Source organism: Trachypithecus francoisi, unplaced genomic scaffold (genome assembly GCF_009764315.1).
Source record: "Trachypithecus francoisi isolate TF-2019V2 unplaced genomic scaffold, Tfra_2.0 Contig00144, whole genome shotgun sequence".
NCBI lineage: Eukaryota > Metazoa > Chordata > Mammalia > Primates > Cercopithecidae > Trachypithecus > Trachypithecus francoisi.
The window spans coordinates 126,399-142,288 of NW_022680492.1; the positions used below are offsets into that span (position 1 = coordinate 126,399).

Here is a 15,890-nt window from a genome sequence, read left to right on the forward strand (position 1 = left end):
CTAAATTTTATAATTACTGACAAAACATTAAAAGTGAAAGCTAAACACCTCTCCCATTCCTTAACCGGAAAAAAAAAAGTATATGGAATGCACTCATTTTGTCTTTATGGATATTCTCTAACAATTAAAATAACTTGTTATCTTAACAACACATACTATACAGATACATGTCTTACCTATTAAAGATTTGATATTTTCTAAGATTAAGTCACTAGTAATACTTCCAGATAAATCTTGCCCCAATTCGGCAATCAGCTTGGCATAACCTTCATTCTCTTCTCTTAACAAATTGAATTTTTGCTGCTTATAACTGAAATCAGATAAATACCATTAAGGGGATAAAATTAATCTCAGTTAACAAGCTTGCACAGAGTACTGTATTCTCACTGAATTTCTTATCTCCAACCTACAACAATCATAAGAATAGTTGTTTAAAGTTTACTTCTTTGTGTGCCTTTTAGAGTAGAAAACAACAGTGGTTCATATGAGAACCCCCAATATTAATTACACGGGGAAAACCAGTAACACAAGAAAAGGATATTGTTAATATCAGGGAACAATAACATATCACTATTTTCATCTCTAAGAATATACCCCGAGTATAGCCATAGTCATAAATTATTTTATTGCTAATGATGAAAGCATGAGTATTATTTTAACTTTGAATATGGGCAAAAGTAATATTGGTTTTGCACAGGTAAAGGTCACTGATGACTCAATAATATTAGGCTACTTTTAGAAGACAAAAAACACAAGACATGCTAACCACAAACAAAAAAACAGTCTTCAAAGTCCCCTTAGAGGCCACTAGCATTCAAAATATGAATGAAAAAACATACTCAGCTACTTGATCTGAAACATAAGATACGTGTACTTACAAGAGTTTTGTCTTGATTTTAACTGACTTTTGATTGAATTGCTGTGATTGTTTGATAAGCCCTAATGATTCCAGTGTTTCTGGATCCAGGCGTTCCTTTAAAACTGTGTCTGAAACTAAATACTGTATTAAAAAATATTAAAAGTCATTTATTCCTTAGCATTGCATCCACAACATTAAATATATTCAAACTAAAGCTTCCTAAATAAGAATACAAAAATAACATTATATAACAACCTACAATTTATAAAAAGGCTTGGAAGTTCAATTTAACAAATATTATGACTCCAAATATTGAAATATTTAATAAATAGCTTTCAAAAAATTCCCTACAAAATTATATGCATGTTGTACACTGCCTATAAATGACAAGAACTACAGATGAAATTTTCAATATGATTGCATTTGGCTTAACTGGATTTTCACCTAATACAGCACTTAATAGCCTCCTACTTTAAGTTAAATTCTAGTATAGCAAAGACAAGCACCTTCTTCCAGGTCTGAACCATGGCAGTTCTCCCTGGTTCTAAATTTATGAACACAAATGGTTTACCAGACAACAATCATGGCAAGTTCCAGAGTTTATCATTTTAAACTACCTCTTCTATTCTTTTACTCTTTGCTTAACAGTTTATGAGGGAAAAAAATCCATTTAAAAGCTGTCTACAATCATTTCTACTTACTTTATAAATGCTTACCTTTTTCTTAGGAACTTACTAGGTCAGAATATCACCAAAGGTTTTAAATGTCTAGATAGTTTAAGTGATATGGATATGGTTACATGCTTATTTCATAGAACAGCATGTCTAATTTCACAAAACATTCCATTTCAAAACGCAAATCTCAGCTTATGAGAAAAGTCAACTGAATGTCAATATCCTCCTCCATTAACATGACTAACTTCTATTGCAGCTGTTTAACGCAGATTTTTAAAAGGGAAAAATATTTAAAAACTTACCAAACATGCTAATACCAACTGTGTAAAATAGTCTCTCTTGCTTTTTTCTTCTAAACAATTTGTCTCAATATCTATAATGATGAAGACGAAAAAAGTTTGATTGATTTTTCTACACTCCCCAGCACTAAAGTAAGATAATTATTTAAAAACTAACTAATTTCAAAATGCCTCAATCTGAATTTGGAAAAATTCAAAACTATGGTAACATGAATATTATATGAATGCTTTAATTCTCCTAAAACTGGAGGTTGATCCTGTGACCTATGACAGATCCCTAAAATGGTACATCAATTACACTGGAGCTGCCTGCTATGGCATTGGAAGCAACAAAGCTTCAAAAAAAATTGTTCGCAAGAAACGAAATATCAAAGTTTAAATGACTACTTGTCAGAGATGCTAAAAGAAAAAAAAAGATTATTTTAGGTGGAAAGTTGAATAGGGTTATAACAAAGATTTCTTCTAACTCTAAAGATCCTATACTCATGAAAATCAAACCCATGACTTTCACCACTCTGGTCAAATTACTATGTCATAACCAAGCTACCTGGCCACCAACTTTATGAAAGACAGTATTAAAAAATAGTTCTGGCCAGGTACAGTGGCTCACGCCTGTAATCCCAACATTTTGGGAGGCCGAAGCAGGTGGATCACCTGAGGTCAGGGGTTCAAGACCAGCCTGGGCAACATGGTGAAATCCTGTCACTACTAAAAATAGAAAAATCAGCTAAGCGCAGTGGCGCCCATCTGTAAGTGCAGCTACTAGGGAGGCTGAGGCAGGAGAATCACTTGAACCGGGGAGGTGGAAGTTGCAGTGAGCCGAGATCGTGCCACTGCATTCCAGCCCAGGTGACGGAGTAAGACTCTGTCTCAAAAAATAATAATAATAAAATAAAATAAAATAATAACATCTTATCTTGAATTATAATTCCAGTCAGTAAACAGAAATTATTCAAAATGTTTATTTTCCTACTGAAATATTTAAAAACTGAGACTGTGAGTTTCAGTAAATAGAAAATTTGTCAAAAAATTTTCTGATCTGAAGTATGGAAGAAAGAAAACAGTGCCAAATGCCAAGCACCAAAAATTTCAACCAGCATTGGCAGGATTACAAACAAGGCTAATCTCAGGATTACTGCTTTAACTGATTATATACTATTAACCTAATTTTACAGTCAACTCATATTTAGAATATGCTATAAAGAGAAGCACTGGTTTTAGTGAAGTAATAAAAATTGTCCTCTACACGCTCTACTGCCAACACTGAGAATCAAAAGAGAAGGGGATTTTTCATCAAACATATCCACATTTTCCTGGCCCTTGACTTTCCTTTCTTGGACAGTTGCCATTTCTACATATCCTGGCCACTGTAGCTAAGCATGCAGTTAGCTCATGTGTATTAAGGAAATTTTAGGGTATAATTTATGCAATGTAAATTACAGTATAATCTCAATTTCTCATTAAGACTTTTACCCATGTGTATCTCATCAATCCTTTTCAGGGACTCCCAATTGTTGCCCTGCTATCTGGTTTTCTGGTCCTTCCTCAGTCTAGAACTTTAAAGATACTGATTTTAAGGGACCGGGGCTAAACTGAGTTCATTCTTTTACCCAACATCTATCTATACTCCAGGGCCCTAAAGTCCTAAGATCTACCTCTCAAGGTCCCTAAGATCAGAGGCACCGGATGGCAGATTCCTCCTGTTCAAGTCAAGTCTCTTTCCTATCAGCCACCTAACCTGATTAAGACAGTTATCCTCTGAGGGTTTGTGAACCTTGAATGAATTATTTTAGCTCATTAATCTTAATTCTTAGAATTAGATAAATTACTTAAATGTCTAACCATTCTCTTGGGTTCTGACAATGTTAGGAAATGCTTAATAGGGTCTCAGTAAATTTCTTAGCTGAACTATCTCAACAATCAGTACAGGACTCTATTATCTCAACTGTACCTTCCCTGGTTTCTTTATTCTTTTTGCTCTAACTCATTAACACCATTCTAATAAACTCATTTATTATCCCTGACTCCTCTACTTCGAATAATTCTCTTTAATTTCCCCTATGATTTTAATAAAAAGCCCTCAGCTATTCCAACTCTAGTGCCCCAGTATCACCAACTACCTACCCTAGCCAGAGGTCCCATCAGCATATCAAGTTACAGCAGACTCCCCCTTTCTATAGTTCTCATGCCCCCCTCACCTTCATATGATTAGTCTGTTAAAGTCGCTATCAGCCGGGCGCGGTAGCTCAAGTCTGCAATCCCAGCACTTTGGGAGGCCAAGGCAGGCAGATCACCTGAGGTTAGGAGTTCGAGACCAGCCTGGCCAACAGGGCGAAACCCTGTCTCTATTAAAAATACAAAAATTAGCTGGGTGTGGTGGTACATGCCTGCAATCACAGCTACTCGGGAGGCTGAGGCAGAAGAATCACTTGAACCTGGGAGGCGGAGGTTGCAGCGAGCCAAGATCATACTACTGCATTCCAATCTGGGCAACAAGAGTGAAACTCCATCTCGGGGTGGGCTTGGGGGAGTTGCTATCTTAACCTGGAAAGTGCAGCACTAATTTCCCTTATAACTATTAACATTTAGAATGACAACATGATATAATAAAAAGATAACAGGCTGTGGAGCCAAAGGGACCCAGGTTCAAATTCTGCCTTACTGGCTTGTGTGCCTTGAAAAATCACCGCTTCGCTGAACCTCATTTTTCTGATCTGTATACCTACCACCATTACAGGAGTTGATGTAAGGATTAAAATAAAAATTAAATGCTTAACACAATGCCTAGAACATGGAAGGTACTCTAAAAGCAGAACTTAAATGTTATTATTATCATTATTATTGTCATCATCATCATCATTATTAGAGGTAGCTCACATTCTTACTCCTATTCCCCAGCCTTGATCTGGGGTCACACTTTAATCATTTTTTTTCTGCCAAGGGTGAGGGTGGGTGAATGAAGGGGCAGGTGAGGGAAATCCTCTTCCCAAGTTTGCTGTCATAATCTTGCTTATAAAAATGGACTGGATAGGCCGGGCACGGTGGCTCATGCCTATAATCCCAGCACTTTGGGAGGCCTAGGTGGGCAGATCACTTGAGGTCAGGAGTTTGAGACCAGCCTGGCCAACATGGTGAAACCCCATCTCTACTAAAAATACAAAAAAATTAGCCAGGTGTGGTGGCATGCGCCTGTAATTCCAGCTACTCAGGAGGCTGAGACAGGAGAATCACTTGAACCCAGGAAGCAGAAGTTGCAGTGAGCCAAGATCGTGCTACTGAACTCAGCGTGGGTGACAGAGCAAGACTCCATCTCAAACAAAAAATGGACTGGATAGGCTAAGAAATTTCCCAAGAGCAACCAAGCAATATCTTCATGAATTCATGTTACTAGTAAAAGACAATGACTTGTAACAATAATTCATATTACTAAATAACTACGAAGGGAAAAATATAACCTAATAAGTCAATAAAGAAATTACTAGGGCCAATAAGCTGATAATTGATGATTACCCAAAGAAAGATATACTCCTGACACTATCAAGGAACAATAGCTTCCACAAAATGTTACCTACAAATCAGTCTTACAGTTTTACAAATTTATAGTAAAAATATTTTTAACTGAAATTTGTTTCATGATATATTTATTTGCAAAAAAAAAAAAAAGGTAATATCTTTAGTGCCTCACTAAAAACTTTAGCTTAAAAGGTTTTTTGGTTGGCTTAAATCAATCCAACAGATAGCATGAACATATACTCGATCATCCAACCAGGAGAGTTCTGAGAGTAAAGGGGGTACTATTAATAATTAGCCAGTGAAAACAAAACAGGGACATGTGGTCATCTCATCAACGGTCTTCTCTTTTCATTTATCACTCCCAGTCCAATACATTTTGACCTACTCCCAACATTACTGGGAACTTATGAAATCTGAAACTTCCTGAAGGATCAAGCACCAGCATTTATATTTGTCAAGAACAAATTCTAAATTCTCAGTAAGACATTTAAGTAATGTATCTAATTCTAAGAATTAAGATTAATGAGCTAAAACAATTCATTCCAGGTTCACAACCCTCAGAGGATGTCTTATTTTAAAGTGAATATTGGCTGGATGCAGTGGCTCACACCTATAATCCCAGCACTTTGGAAGGCCAAGGTGGGAGGATCACTTGAAGCCAGGCATTCAAGACCGCCTGGGCAAAATAGTGAGACTCTGCCTCTAAAAACTAACTAAATAAATAAAATGAATACAATAATGTTTGGCAATGTCTTCTATTAGATTCAAAGTAACAGAAAGCACAAGACTGGGCCTAGTGCAGTGGCTCATGCCTATAATCCCAGCACTTTAGAAGCTTCAGTGTGCAGATCGTTTGAGCCCAGGAGTTCCAGACAACCCTGGGCAACACGGTGAAATCCAATCTCTACCAAAATATATATTTTTTGTTTATATATATATATATATATATATATATATATATATATTTATACATATATTTATATATTTGCTTATATATAAATATATGTTTAGTGTGTGTGTGTGTGTGTATGTGTGTGTGTATATATATATTAGCAGGGCGTGAAATAGGAGGATCACTTGAGCCCAAGAGGTTGAGGCTGCAGTGAGCCAAGATCACACCACTGCAGTCCAGCCTGGTCGAAGAGTAAGACCGTGTCTCGAGAAAGAGAAGAAAAGAAAAGAAAGCACAGGACTGACTGATGGGAAACCTGTGCTCAGTTATTTTCATCTAGATCTAAAATTGGAGAAAAAATTATAATAAACATTATTTTTTAAATCCAAGCCATGGGACACTACATTTCATTCTAAGTCACAGAAACACTCCTTTTTTTTTTTTAAATCTTGCATGAATCCGTATTTATTCTGGAAAAATAAAGAAGTTGCTATTCCCAAAGCTGGTTTCTCATCCTCAAAACAAAAGTACTTTTGATTACTTTGGCTCTTCTTGCTCTTTCTAAAATTAAGAAGAATTAAAAGAGTACAATAGCAAAGTATTTCTTGAGTGTCCTAAGTATGAGATTCTGACATCATTCACTGAAAACCTGCATTAAATAAGATTATTTGGTTACCAAAATATCAGAAAACTTGGCCTTTTAACTTGAAATAACTTAATTTAGCTCAAATTTATACAAATCTACATTGTCAAAAACTCAAACAATCTGAATTATACCTCTAAAGCTTGTTTATAACATTATGACATTTGATTTATATTGCTATATTCTCTACAAAGAATCAATTTGCTTCTAGATTTGCAGAAACATTTGTAAAATTCTTAGTTTAAAACATTTTATTTAACAAACATTTGACTTACCAAACAGCACATTACAGGTGAAATAAAGGCTTAATACCTACCTAATATGCAGAATACATCAGCAAGAATGGAGGGCATATCCTCACGAAATTCCTAATTTTAAAAATATAATTACAGTAAATAGCAAAAAAGCACACAGCAAGTATTAGGGTTTCATAATAACACTCTTCTGTGAAACTTAAAAACAAAAACGGCTGGGAGCAGTGGCTCACACCTGCAATCCCAGCACTTTGGGAGGCCAAGGAGGGCAGAAGACTCGAGCCCAAAAGTTTGAGACCAGCCTGGACCACGTGGTGAAATCCCATCTCTACAAAAAGAAACAAACAAAAAAAAAAAATTAGCCAGGCGTGATGGCGCACTAGCTACTCAGGAGGCTGAGGTGAGAGGATCATTTGAGCCTGGGAGGTGGAAGCTGCAGTGAGCCAAGATCGCACCACTGCACTCCAGCCTGGGCAACAGAGGAAACTGTCTTTAAAAAAAAAAAAATTGATTTCCAGGTGGAGCTGAAAAAAATTTTTAAGAAACCAAAAACCCCATCATTATATTGACAAATATTAAAATTCTTCAAGTAAACTTTCATAACAAAGAGGAAGATAATGTTTGCAAAAAATGTTTACATGTCTACCATGAAATAACTTGATTAAAAAACGGAAACCTAAACAAGCACTTTGGAAATATTAAAGAGCACAAACGAGTAACATTTTTCCAATGAGGTTTCATTTTAGAAATCACGTGAATTTAGAGTACCTCATACCTACCTAAAGGAAGACTGCTAAAAATGGTACATTTTTCACCCAAGACCTTAAATGTTGTGCTCATGCCTGAGTCAACATTTGATCTATGCAAAAATAATAATGGTATCAGAAAAACAGAAATCTTGAAAATACAAAACCAGCTAAAAAGCTAAAAGCTGGTTTGGGGGGGTTGTTTTTTAGTTTCAGGAGGTACATGTACAGGTTTGTTACATGAATATATTTTGTAATGCTGGGGTTTGGATTTCCATCGAATCCATCATCCAAATAGTGAACACAGTACTCAATAGGTAGTTTTTCAACCCTTATTCCTCCTCCTCCCTCTCCCCTTTTTTAGAGCTCAATATTCTCTTTATTTTCTTTATTCACTCTTGTAGCTTTTGGAGAAAATGACCCAAAATCGGGCCAGGCACAGTGGCTCACACCTGTAATCCTAGCAATTTAGGAGGCCAAGGCAGGCGGATCACAAGGTCAAGAGTTCAAGACCAGCCTGGCCAACATGGTGAAACCCTTTCTCTACTAAGAATACAAAAATTAGCCGGGTGTTGTGGCATGCGCCTGTAATCCCAGCTACTCGGGAGGCTGAGGCAGGAGAATTGTTTGAACCCGGGAGGCAGAGTTTGTAGTGAGCTGAGACTGTATCACTGCACTCCAGCCTGGGTGACAGAGCAAGACACCGTCTTGGGGGAAAAAAAAAAAAGAAAGAAGAAAAAGAAAAGAAAAGAAAAGGACCCTCCTGTTTCTGAATAAAAACTTCAGTATTATTCTAGACTTGTCTCTTGACTTTCTACTCCCACACTCAATTTTAGGGCTATTTTCCATTAAAAGGGATCATAGTTCACTTATTGCAGTTAACAGTTTGCTGGCAGTACAGCAACCCTAAAATTAGCCTATTTTCAGAAACTAAAGGAATTCTAAAGAAAAATCTGGCAGCTGCAAGGAAATGCACAAGATACTCTTCTGTGGGTAAGATACTGGACAGTGTATAGGACTAAGAGAAAGCCATGACAAAGACAATTAAGCTGCAGAAGTATCTATAAAAACATCATTAAGTATTCAAAAGAAAGAAGCTATGTAAGAACCAACATACATACATAAAATTCACTTGAACTATCCATTTTCAATAAATGGAAAAAGAATCAGAATCAGATCCCATAAACAAACTAAAACCTATACCAATGCTCAATTTACAAAACGAAATAACCTTGTCAATCAGATTTTAGCCTCAAATTTCTTAAGGGCTCTGAACTCTGGTTACGTCTATTTAAATGCAAGTACTCAGGCCACCTGAAGATCAGAAATAGAGTAAGATAAGAGTTTTCAAAAATGAAACATTAGTTGTTTAAGAAAGATTGGCAGCGGCCGGGCACGGTGGCTCAAGCCTGTAGTCCCAGCACTTTGGGAGGCCGAGACGGGCGGATCACGAGGTCAGGAGATCGAGACCATCCTGGCTAACACGGTGAAACCCCGTCTCTACTAAAAAACACAAAAAAAAACTAGCCGGGCGAGGTGGCGGACGCCTGTAGTCCCAGCTACTCGGGAGGCTGAGATAGGAGAATGGCGTGAACCCGGGAAGCGGAGCTTGCAGTGAGCTGAGATCACGCCACTGCACTCCAGCCTGGGCGACAGAGTGAGACTCCGTCTCAAAAAAAAAAAAGAAAGATTGGCAGCAACTGAATATTTTTGACGTTAAAAAAAAAAAAGGAAATAGACTACTCCAACATGAACTAATGCTGTTGTTATCAGTTGGAGATAATTTAGAGACAAAAGGGAAACTCACTGAATTCCTACTGCTCAAATACACCCTAATATGGGGTGGAAATCACAACGGCTAAAGTTAGAATTTCCTTAAGACTATCCCTGGGAAAGCACAAAAAACATACAAATATTACCTCCCCTGACAGAAAAAAAGGCTACAGAAGATTAAAGAAACACAGTAAGAGAAGTTCAGATTGACACCAAGAAGCTTCAATTCCCACACCTTAATAAAACCTATTATAAAAGCTATTCTGAATTTTATTTATATACAAGTTCATTATAAATGTATATATAGATATATACACACAAGATAATTTTATTCATATACAAGTTTAAAAACCAGCTAATAATAAAAGAACAGCACACCACTCATAAAACCTCAAGCTTAACTACTGGTTTACAATGTGAAAGCCCATCTTCCAATTCAAATGCCAAACCACCATGAAAAACATTTGGTCTGAATCTAACTTAAATTCTCCAATGAAAGAGTGAAACAGAAGAACCATGTAAAAGGGTTTTTTTAATCTAGTCATTTTTTTTAAACCGTAAGTAAATGAAAACTGGCACCAAGTGAATGTTAGAGCCAAGCATAGCAATATAAAATAGTTTAATCCTCAATTTTTAAAATATATTAATTTCTAAACATAATTACAAACAAAAAAATGACACATTGAGAGAAAAATATTTTAGCCAATTTATGTAGTTTTTTTTTTTTTTTTTTTTTGAGACGGAGTCTGGCTCTGTCGCCCAGGCTGGAGTGCAGGGGCTGGATCTCAGCTCACTGCAAGCTCCGCCTCCCGGGTTTACGCCATTCTCCTGCCTCAGCCTCCCAGGTAGCTGGGACTACAGGCGCCCGCCACCTCGCCCAGCTAGTTTTTTGTATTTTTTAGTAGAGACGGGGTTTCGCCGTGTTAGCCAGGATGGTCTCGATCTCCTGACCTCGTGATCCGCCCGTCTCGGCCTCCCAAAGTGCTGGGATTACAAGCTTGAGCCACCGCGCCCGGCCGCCAATTTATGTTTTTAGAGTGGCGTTTTTAATTAAGGATCCCTTAATTTCTTTTTTTTTTTAATTATACTTTAAGTTCTAGGATACATGTGCACAACGTGCAGGTTTGTTACATATGTATACATGTGCCATGTTGGTGTGCTGCACCCATTAACTCATCATTTACATTAGGTATATCTCCTAATGCTATCCCTCTCCCCTACCCCCACCCATGGATACCTTAATTTCATTACAGCACAGGCTTTTTTTTTCCCCCCTACCAGCTTACCTGATATTTCCTACTTTACTAACAACCAGATAAAAAGGTTAAACTATCTGTGTTCCTGTCTGGCAAAAATGGCTTAACAATATCACCTTAAAACATCCACTATTCCCTTCCATAGTTTTGAGGGGAAAAAGAAAAAAAAAGAAAATTTTAAAAATCCATCCACTACTATAATTTTGAATAAAACACAAGTTATAAACTTCAGGGATCTTTATGTCAAAGCAAAAGATATATAACAACTATTAACTTAAAACATGTATATACATACTTACACTAATGTCATTAAGAACACTAGATGCCTGTTCATGCTTTAGATTTCCTTTAATTACATGATATGACAACTCATAGAGAGCTTGCTGGAAATCTGTTGAACATAAGAGAAATAATGTAAGGATATAGTCTCTTGAACATGAAAAGTAAATCTATATATTCCTACTTCTCAGAATTATTATAAACATCAATAATGAAAAAATATAATTCTAATGCTTTTCCTCTAGTACTTTTTTCTTTTTCACAAAAACATAAAATTAAAAGGTTAGAAAAATGTTAACCATCTCTCCACTACTATAACTACAGCTTGAGCATTCCTTTCCAGTTTTTTCTGTATGTCTACAGATTTTACATATTTAAATTCACCATGCACATCATATAGCATTCTGATTCCCCCCAGAACACTTTTAAAGCATTTTTTCATGCTACTCAAGTCTCTCTAATTATTTTCAATGAACTCTAGCAAGTGGATTTAAACCAATAATTCTCCTCACTAGTAGTCTTCGGATATATTCTCAATTCAATCTCAGGGCTATAGTGACAACAGATAAAAAGTAGCAGTAAATATACTACCGAGTTTTAACCATACCCTAGAGTGAGAGAAGTTTCTCCCCAAATCTAAATCTCTTTGTCCCATAAAAATCAAACAAAAAATACATGTATAAAATGGTAGTTCTACAACTGTCAACCACAAGTAGTACCATTCACTATTAATTACCACAGTCCCCTTTCCTGAAGAAAGATATTTTGGTTTTGGAATGGGTAGTTAGTGGCCAGGTGAACACCTCCTTCTGGTCATCTTTTTTTTTAAGTCCCATGTACTAAAAACTCTACCTCCTTCCAATCATGAAAAAGTAGTTAAACAAGAAGCTTTAAAGATGCTAATGTAAAATAAAGTCTATTTATAATCTACTTTTGAGCAGAATCAAATTTTTTTCAGAACCAAACAGCAAGTTAAAAAATCAAATACTTTAAAAATCTTCTTAGCCAGGTGCAGTGGCTCACACCTATAATCCCAGCACTTTGTGGGGCCAAGGCAGGAGGATGGCTTGAGCCTAGGAGATCGAAGCCAGCCTGGGCAACATAGGGAGACCTCATCTCTACTAAAAAAAGAAAAAAAATTAGCCAGGTGTGGTGGCGTGCACCTGTTATGCCAGCTACTCGGGAGGCTGAGGTGGGAACTTGAGCCCAGGAGATGGAAGTTGCAATTAGTTGTGATAGCACCACTGTCTCAAAAATAAAAAATAAAATTTAAAAAAAAACTTCTCCCCTGCTATGACTCCTAGCCACAAAAAAGAACATAATAGAAATCAAAATGTATATAAATCACCCCTTAATGAAATACTATTTTGCAGTAAAATTAACTTGTTCATTAAATCACTTGCTATTGCTATTTGCTATTGCTAATAATTATTCCAAGCATTTATGAAGAATTATTTATTAAATATATTCTGCCTATTTTACAACTATATCATCATTGTGTTTTAAATAAACAATATAAAAACAAAGGAAAAAATTTCTATTTTTTGGTATCACAGGTATAAGAGGTCAACTTCATGCTTTGTATTTCCATGAATAAAACGCTTTACAACAAACAAATAACACTTATTTAAAATTTTCCAGACAATTAAGGTGGTTTTTTTTTTTAAAGCAATCAAAGGAACAAAATAGCCAATTATCAAAAACTAAGGTCCCATGAGAATATGTCCTCTGGTACTCATAGCGAACAAGGGAAGTCTAATCTTAATCACAGAAGGAGATTAAAATAGAGAACAAGTGACCTGGGTCATTTTGCTGACACTAAAGTGACATAAAAACAATCATACTGTAATCCACACAGCAGCAACGATAGTTCTCAAATCACAAGTTTTCTTTTTTCTTTTGAGACATAGTCTCGCTCTCCAGGCTGGGGTACAGTGGCGCAATCCTGGCTCACTGCAACCTCTGCCTCCTGGATTCAAGCGCTTCTCCAGCCTCAGCCTCCCGAGTGACTGCAATTACAGGTGTCCGCCACCAAGCCCAGCTAATTTTTATATTTTTGGTAGAGACAGGGTTTCACCATGTTGACCAAGCTGGTCTTGAACTCCTGACCTCAAGTGGTCTGCCAGCTGTGGTCTCCCAAAGTGCTGGGATTATACGCGTGAGCCACCACGCCTGGCCTAATTCACGAGTTTTCTAAATGCCTATTTAAAAATGGCTGGGAACTCCTATTGTGTTTTATCCATAGAAACTGTAAGAGGTGGTTTAAAACTATCAGGCTAGTTCCACAGAAACCTATAAAATCTATATTGCAGGTGAAAAACTTTACATTTACAATGAGGAGGAAAACTTAAAACCCTTATAGTTATCCACAAAAAAATTCAATAAAATATTTTATCTTAACGCTAACACTTCAGAAAGAGTAGTTTTAAGAATGGCCACCAGAGGCCGGGCACGGTAGCTACACCTGTAATCCCAGCACTTTGGGAGGCTGAGGCAGGCGGATCACAAGGTCAGGAGATCGAGACCATCCTGGCTAACATGGTGAAACCCCGTCTCTACTAAAAAATACAAAAAATTAGCCGGGCGTGCTGGCGGGCGCCTGTAGTCCCAGCTACTTGGGAGGCTGAGGCAGGAGAATGGCGTGAACCCAGGAGGCGGAGCTTGCAGTGAGCCGAGATTGCGCCACTGCACTCCAGCCCGGGCAACAGAGCAAGACTCTGTCTCAAAAAAAAAAAAAATTAAAAAAAAGAGATTCTGGCTGGGCGCGGTGGCTCAAGCCTGTAATCCCAGCACTTTGGGAGGCCGAGACGGGCGGATCACGAGGTCAGGAGATCGAGACCATCCTGGCTAACACGGTGAAACCCTTTCTCTACTAAAAAATACAAAACTAGCCGGGCGAGGTGGCGGGCGCCTGTAGTCCCAGCTCCTCGGGAGGCTGAGGCAGGAGAATGGCGTAAAACCCGGAAGGCGGAGCTTGCAGTGAGCTGAGATCGGCCACTACACTTCAGTCCGGGCGACAGAGCGAGACTCCGTCTCAAAAAAAAAAAAAAAAAAAAAGAGATTCTTAGTTTTTGCAGGGTTTGAATGCTGAAGACACCAATTCTTGGTTATGTCTAATAATATTACTACTACTACTCATGTTTTTTTTTTAAACAATAATGTACTGTTTATTTTCAAATAGCTAGAAAGGATTTTGAATTTTCCCAACAAAGAAATGGTAAATGTTTGAGGTGATACACTAATTACACTAATTTGATCATTACACATTATATACACATATCAAAATATCACACTGTACCCCAATTACTCATGTTTATTAGCCATCCTTACAGTGTTGTTTCATTGGCAGTGGTTGGGGTGGGGGGAAGGTGATTCATAAAAGAAACAAGGAGAAGCAGTGTGTGCAAGGGAAACTGCCTGCCTGAAATGAAATTAATTCAAAGGAAGGGCAGAATGAGAAAGGTCAGAGGGAACACTGCCCAAACTCAAATCCCTAAGACAGAAAACAGATTCTGAAGGAATGACATTCAGTCAGTTTCCTGCTAGGACAACAAACTGGAGCCCCTCAAACCAAAGCCTGACTGTTGACAGAGATCAGCCAAGGAGTATATGTGTTAAGGAAACAGGTAAGGGTAAGAGAAGGAGAGCACTGGCAATTCTGCCAATACGGCCACACTCATAACTATTTCTGGTTTCACATGTGAATCAGAACCATGCAAATAAACAATAATCTAATAGTTATTAAAGACCCAGAGTCACATTGTTATACTATTTACACTATCATTTATTGAAAATTCTTCTATTTTATCCACCTAATGTTTCTATTAAACAAGATCAAAGTTAACTGAGATGTTAAAAACTGATTTTAAACACGGGGAAGAAAAAAGATAAAGTACCCAAGTATTTTTAGAAAGGAGTCTTTCTGTACATTCTTACGCTTCAGACAGTCAACTAACTTAAACAAGAATACATTACTGTCTATCAACCTCAAAAATCTTTTGAGTGATCATGCAATTTTATAAGCAGGATAAACAAGAAAATAATTTGGGGATGGCAGGCTAGGAATGTTAACTCTTAAAACAGGTCTTACCCATATGACAGGGTAAAAAATGGCTTTTTCATTTGTTAAAAAAAACATTTTTCACTCACACATCCAAATGTTCTTTTTATGAGACAAGGTCCACTCTGTCACCCAGGCTGGAGTGCAGTGGTGTGATCTTGGCTCACTACAACTTCTGCCTCCCGGGTTCAAGCGATTCTCGTACCTCAGCCTCCTGAGTAGCTGGGATTACAAGCGCATGCCACCACACGCAGCTATTTTGTTTGTTTGTTTGTTTGTTTGTTTGTTTGTTTTTGGTAGAGATGGAGTTTCACCATATTGGCCAGGCTGGTCTCGAACTCCTGACCTCAAGTGATCTACCTACCTCAGCTTCCCAAAGTGCTAGGATTACAGGCGTGAGCCACCACACCCGGCCCAAATGTTCTTTAAAAAGTATATCCTCAGCTATGCAAGGTGGCTCATGACAGTAATCCCAACAATTTGGGAGCCTGAGGCGAAAGGACTGCTTGAGGCCAAGAATATGAGACCAGCCTGGGCAATAGAGCAAGATACCTCATCTCTACAAAAAATAAATTAAAAAAATAAGGCTGGGCACGGTGGTTCACACCTGGAATCCCAGAACTTTGGGAGGCCGAGGCGGGA

At 37.5% G+C, this 15,890-nt stretch overlaps 1 protein-coding gene across 1 annotated transcript in view; it reads right to left on the reverse strand.

Annotated features, from left to right (window-relative positions):
- The window catches only part of THOC2 (THO complex 2), a 120,640-nt gene that overhangs the window by 82,716 nt on the left and 22,034 nt on the right, over positions 1-15,890 (reverse strand). The window contains 5 exon segments of the mRNA XM_033185831.1: positions 177-310; positions 879-1,000; positions 1,836-1,906; positions 7,197-7,248; positions 11,209-11,300. Coding sequence (XP_033041722.1) covers positions 177-310; positions 879-1,000; positions 1,836-1,906; positions 7,197-7,248; positions 11,209-11,300 — 471 coding nt within the window.